Raw genomic sequence first — 6,708 nt, 5'->3', positions numbered from 1 at the left:
GTAGTTAACCATCCTTTATATGTTACAGAATATCCGTAGTTAACCATCCTTTATATGTTACAGAATATCTGTAGTTAGTCATCCTTTATATGTTACAGAATATCCATAATTCACCATCCTTTATATGGTACAGAATATCTAGTTAACCATCCTTTATATGTTACAGAATATCTAGTTAACCATCCTTTAAATGTTACAGAATATCTAGTTAACCATCCTTTATGTGTTACAGAATATCTAGTTAATCATCCTTTATATGATACAGAATATCTAGTAAACCATCCTTAATATGTTACAGAATATCTAGTTAACCATCCTTTATGTGTTACAGAATATCTAGTTAATCATCCTTTATATGTTACAGAATATCTAGTTAATCATCCTTTATATGTTACAGAATATCTAGTTAACCATCCTTTATGTGTAACAGAATATCTAGTAAACCATCCTTTATATGTTACAGAATATCTAGTTAACCATCCTTTATATGTTACAGAATATCTGTAGTTAACCATCCTTTATATGTTACAGAATATCTAGTTAATCATCCTTTATATGTTACAGAATATCTGTAGTTAACAATCCTTTATATGTTACAGAATATCCGTAGTTAACCATCCTTTATGTGTTACAGAATATCTAGTTAACCATCCTTTATGTGTTACAGAATATCTAGTTAACCATCCTTTATCTGTTACAGAATATCCGTAGTTAACCAACCTTTATGTGTTACAGAATTTTTAGTTAATCATCCTTTATATGTTACAGAATATCTGTAGTTAACCATCCTTTGTATGTTACAGAATATCTGTAGTTAACCATCCTTTATGTGTTACAGAATATCTAGTTAATCATCCTTTATATGTTACAGAATATCTGTAGTTAAACTATCCTTTATATGTTACAGAATATAGTTAACCATCCTTAATATGTTACAGAATATCTGTATTCTTTATTTATTATGTAACAGAATATCCGGTTGATAGACTACGAGAAGATGGTGGATGACAAAGGTCAGCGTGTGGTAGCCTTTGGAAAATATGCTGGTGTGTCGGGGATGATTAACATACTTCACGGCCTGGGACTGAGGCTGCTGGCCCTGGGACACCACACTCCCTTCCTGGTAATATCTCTGGGGTAGTTCTGTATTACTTAGCAACCAGTTGATGCTCACACCTTTTCTCATAATATCTCCAGGTTAGATCTGCACCACCTAGCAACCATGTAATACCCACACCCTTCATGGTAAAACCTCCAGGTTAGATCTGCACCACCTAGCAACCATGTAATACGCACACCCTTCATGGTAAAACATCCAGGTTAGATCTGAACCACCTAGCAACCATGTAATACCCACACCCTTAATGGTAAAACATCCAGGTTACATGGTAAAATATCAAGGTTAGATCTGCTCCTCCTGACAACCATGTAATACCCACACCCTTCATGGTAAAACCTCCAGGTTAGATCTGCACCACCTAGCAACCATGTAATACCCACACCCTTCTTGGTAAAACATCCAGGTTAGATCTGCACCACCTTGCAACCATGTAATCCCCCCACCCTTCATGGTAAAACATCCAGGGTAGATCTGCTCCACCTAGCAACCATGTAATACCCACACCCTTCATGGTAAAATATCAAGGTTAGATCTGCTCCACCTGACAACCATGTAATACCCACACCCTTCATGGTAAAACATCCAGGTTAGATCTGATCCACCTAGCAACCACGTAATACCCACACCCTTCATGGTAAAACATTCAGGGTAGATCTGATCCACCTAGCAACCATGTAATACCCACACCCTTCATGGCAAAATATCCAGGTTAGATCTGCTCCACCTCCTTCATGGTAAAACATTCAGGGTAGATCTGATCCACCTAGCATCCATGTAATACCCACGCCCTTCATGGTAAAACATTCAGGTTAGATCTGATCCTCCTAGCAACCACGTAATTCCCACACCCTTCATGCTAAAGCATCCAGGTTAGATCTGCACCCCCTAGCAACCATGTAATCCCCACACCCTTCATGCTAAAGCATCCAGGTTAGATCTGCACGACCTAGCAACCATGTAACACCCACACCCTTCATGGCAAAATATCCAGGTTAGATCTGCTCCACCTAGCAACCATGTAATACCCACACACCCTTCATGGTAAAATATCCATGTTAGATCTGCTCCACCTAGCAACCATGTAATACCCACATCCTTCATGGTAAAACATCCAGGGTATATCTGCACCACCTAGCAACCATGTAATACCCACACCCTTCATGGTAAAACATCCAGGTTAGATCTGCTCCCCCTAGCAACCATGTAATACCCACACCCTTCATGGTAAAACATCCAGGTTAGATCTGCACCAGCTAGCAACCATGTAATACCGACACCCTTCATGGTAAAACATCCAGGTTAGATCTGCTCCACCTAGCAACCATGTAATACCCACACCCTTCATGGTAAAATATCCAGGTTAGATCTGCTCCACCTAGCAACCATGTAATACCCACACTTTTCATGGTAAAATATCCAGGGTAGATCTGCACCACCTAGCAACCATGTAATACCCACACCCTTCATGGTAAAACATTCAGGGTAGATCTGATCCACCTAGCAACCATGTAATACCCACACTTTTCATGGTAAAACATCCAGGGTAGATCTGCTCCACCTAGCAACCATGTAATCCCCACACTTTTCATGGTAAAATATCCAGGGTAGATCTGCACCCCCTAGCAACCATGTAATACCCACACCCTGCATGGTAAAACATCCAGGGTAGATCTGCTCCACCTAGCAACCATGTAATTCCCACACCCTTCATGGTAAAATATCCAGGTTAGATCCGCTCCACCTAGCAACCATGTAATACCCACGCGCTTCATGGTAAAATATCCAGGGTAGTTCTTGAACCTGTACCACCTAGCAACCATGTAATAACCACACCCTTCATGGTAAAATATCCAGGGTAGTTCTTCAACCTGTAACACCTAGCAACCATGTAATACCCCCACCCCTCATGGTAAAACATCCAGGTTAGCTCTGCACCATCTAGCAACCATGTAATACCCACACCCTTCATCGTAAAATATCCAGGATAGATCTGCACCACCTAGCACCCATGTAATCCCCACACCCTTCATGGTAAAATATCCAGGTTAGTTCTTCAACCTGTACCACCTAGCAACCATGTAATAACCACACCCTTCATGGTAAAATATCCAGGGTAGTTCTTGAACCTGTACCACCTAGCAACCATGTAATACCCACACCCTTAATGGTAAAACATCCAGGTTAGATCTGCTCCACCCAGCAACCATGTAATACCCACACCCTTCATGGTGAAATATCCAGGTTAGATCTGCTCCACCTAGCAACCATGTTATACCCACACCCTACATGGTAAAACATCCAGGTTAGATCTGCACCAGCTAGCAACCATGTAATACCGACACCCTTCATGGTAAAACATCCAGGTTAGATCTGCTCCACCTAGCAACCATGTAATCCCCACACCCTTCATGGTAAAATATCCAGGGTAGTTCTTCAACCTGTACCACCTAGAAACCATGTAATACCCACACCCCTCATGGTAAAACATCCAGGTTAGATCTGCACCATCTAGCAACCATGTAATACCCACACCCTTCATGGTAAAATATACAGGTTAGATCTGCACCACCTAGCAACCACGTAATACCCACACCCTTCATGGTAAAACATCCAGTGTATATCTGCACCACCTAGCAACCATGTAATACCCACACCCTTCATGGTAAAACATCCAGTGTATATACCACCTAGCAACCATGTAATACCCACCCCCTTCATGGTAAAATATCCAGGTTAGATCTGCACCACCTCGCAACCATGTAATACCCACACCCTTCATCTAGCAACCATGTAATACCCACACCCGTCATGGTAAAATATACAGGTTAGATCTGCACCACCTAGCAACCCCGTAATACCCACACCCTTCATGGTAAAATATCCGGGTTAGATCTGCACCACCTAGCAACCACGTAATACCCCCACCCTTCATGGTAAAACATCCAGTGTATATCTGCACGACCTAGCAACCATGTAATACCCACACCTTTCATGGTAAAATATCCATGTTAGATCTGCACCACCCAGCAACCATGGTTTACCCACACCCTTCATGGTAAAACATCCAGGTTAGATCTGCTCCACCTAGCAACCATGTTATACCCACCCCCTTCATGGTAAAATATCCAGGTTAGATCTGCACCACCCACGACCATGTAATACCCACGCCCTTCATGGTAAAACATCCAGGTTAGATCTGCTCCACCTAGCAACCATGTAATACCCACCCCCTTCATGGTAAAACATCCAGGTTAGATCTGCTCCACCTAGCAACCATGTTATACACACACCCTTCATGGTAAAATATCCAGGTTAGATCTGCTCCACCTAGCAACCATGTAATACCCGCACCCTTCATGGTAAAACATCCAGGTTAGATCTGCTCCACCTAGCAACCATGTTATACCCACCCCCTTCATGGTAAAATATCCAGGTTAGATCTGCACCCCCCACGACCATGTAATACCCACACCCTTCATGGTAAAACATCCATGTTAGATCTGCTCCACCTAGCAACCATGTTATACACACACCCTTCATGGTAAAATATCCAGGTTAGATCTGCACCACCCACGACCATGTAATACCCACACCCTTCATGGTAAAACATCCAGGTTAGATCAAGTATCATTATTTTCCAAAGTTTATAAATCTGAACTAGATTTTTAAATTTTCATTTTAACAAGTAAGCCAAGGTAGTAATCATGTTTGTGAAGTTGTAACATAAATTCTCAGTCACCCACACCATATTGTAATGTAAACAGGTTTCTTCATTTGACAGTTTGTTAGACATGTCTCTGTTTACAATCTTACCTAGCACATCGGTCCGAGCCACAACTACACTAATACAGAGATGGCTCGTAGGGCGGTGAGGGATGCTGGGTACGAGATTGCTCTGGGACGACTACCCAAGTCCATAGGCCCCCTCACCTTTATCTTCACAGGCTCTGGTAATGTGTCACAGGTACGCTCCATAATGACAGCTGAAATGGAATTCCATGATAAATACAACATAGAAATAATTTTGTGTTGCATTGTATGACATTCAAGATCTTTAAAGAAATATAATTACACGGCTTTGTCTGGGAAACCTTTATGAAAATTACTGATAATTTTTATTAGCTCACCTGGTTCGAAGGACTATGGTGAGCTTATGCCATACCGCAGCGTCCGTCGTCCGTCAACTTTTCCTTCAACACGCTAATCGTCCTGAACGGCCAAGTAGATTTTGACTAAATTTGATCTAGAGCAAGGGGACTCAATTTTGTATAAACAGAGGGTGTGGCGTCCCTGGGGGCAGAGGGGCGGGGCCCAATAGGGGAAGTAGAGGTAAAACCTTAAAAATCCTTCTTCTACCGCAGGGTTTAAGGGATTTTTTCCTAATTTAGTCTGGAGCATCCTTAGGCCAAGGGGACTCAATTTTGTATAAACCGTGGGTCTGGCCCCCTGGAGTCTGAGGGGTGGGGCCCAATAGGGGAAATATAGCAAATTCTTTAAAATCCTTCTCCTTCTGTAGGAATGAAAGGATTTGTTCCATATTTGGTCAGGAGCATCCTTGGGGGAAAGGGAACCAATTTTGTATAAACCGAGGGTGTGGCTCCCCTAGGGGCTGAGGGGCGGGGCCCAATAGGGGAAATATAGCAAATTCTTTAAAATCCTTCTCCTTCTGTAGGAATGAAAGGATTTGTTCCATATTTGGTCAGAATCATCCTTGGGGGAATGGGAACCAATTTTGTAAAACCGTGGGTCTGGCCCCACTGGGGTCTGAGGGGCGGGCCCAATAGGGGAAATATAGCAAATCCTATAAAATCCTTCTTCTTCTGTAGGAATGAAAGGATTTGTTCCATATTTGGTCTAAAGCATCCTTGGGTTAAGGGGAACCATTTTTAGCTCACCTGGCCCGAAGGGCCAAGTGAGCTTATCCCATGCCGCAGCGTCCGTCGTCCGTCGTCCGGTGTCCGTCGTCCGTTGTCCGTCGTCCGTCGTCCGTCAACTTTTTCCTTTAAAACGCTACTAGTCCTGAACGGCTCAAAGGATTTTGACCAAATTTGGTCTGGAGCATCATTGGCCAAAGGGTTCTCAGTTTTGTATAAACGGAAGGTATGGTCCCCCTGGGGGCAGAGGGGCGGGGCCAAATAGGGAGAAAATAGGTAAATCTTTAAAAATCTTCTTCTTCTCAACCAATAGAAGGATTTTGACCCAATTTGTCCTAGAGCATCTCTGGACAAAGGAGACTCAATTTTGTATAAACGGAGAGTGTGGCCCCTCTGGGGGCGGAGGGGCGGGGCCCAATAGGGGAAATAGAGTGTTTTTTTTCTCCTGCTATACAAGTGAAGGGATTTAAAGCAAATGCAGTCTGAAGCATGATTTGGGACAAAAGAATCAATTTTGTATAAACTGAGGTGTGTGGGCCCCCTTCTAGGGGCAGATGGGTGAGGCCCATTAGGGGAAATAGAGGAAAACATCAAAGATCCTTCTCCTTTTGTACCGATGAAGGGATTTTGACCAAATTTGGTCTGGAGTATCATTAGCCAAAGGGTTCTCAGTTTTGGTTAAAAGGAGGGTATGGTCCCTCTGGGGGCAGAGGG

At 42.9% G+C, this 6,708-nt stretch overlaps 1 protein-coding gene across 3 annotated transcripts in view; it reads left to right on the top strand.

Moving 5' to 3' along the window:
- LOC110443085 (alpha-aminoadipic semialdehyde synthase, mitochondrial-like) overlaps positions 1-6,708 on the top strand; it is a 52,807-nt gene that overhangs the window by 15,283 nt on the left and 30,816 nt on the right. For all 3 annotated transcript variants that reach the window (XM_021487069.1, XM_021487067.1, XM_021487068.1), the window contains exons 4-5: positions 971-1,123; positions 4,938-5,084. In XM_021487069.1, the coding sequence (XP_021342744.1) occupies positions 971-1,123; positions 4,938-5,084 (300 nt within the window). The remainder of the gene's footprint in view (positions 1-970; positions 1,124-4,937; positions 5,085-6,708) is intronic.

Source organism: Mizuhopecten yessoensis, unplaced genomic scaffold (genome assembly GCF_002113885.1).
Source record: "Mizuhopecten yessoensis strain PY_sf001 unplaced genomic scaffold, ASM211388v2 scaffold716325, whole genome shotgun sequence".
Classification (NCBI taxonomy): Eukaryota; Metazoa; Mollusca; class Bivalvia; order Pectinida; family Pectinidae; genus Mizuhopecten; species Mizuhopecten yessoensis.
Note: the sequence above shows the minus strand (reverse complement) of the source record. Positions and strands in the feature narration are given on the sequence as shown.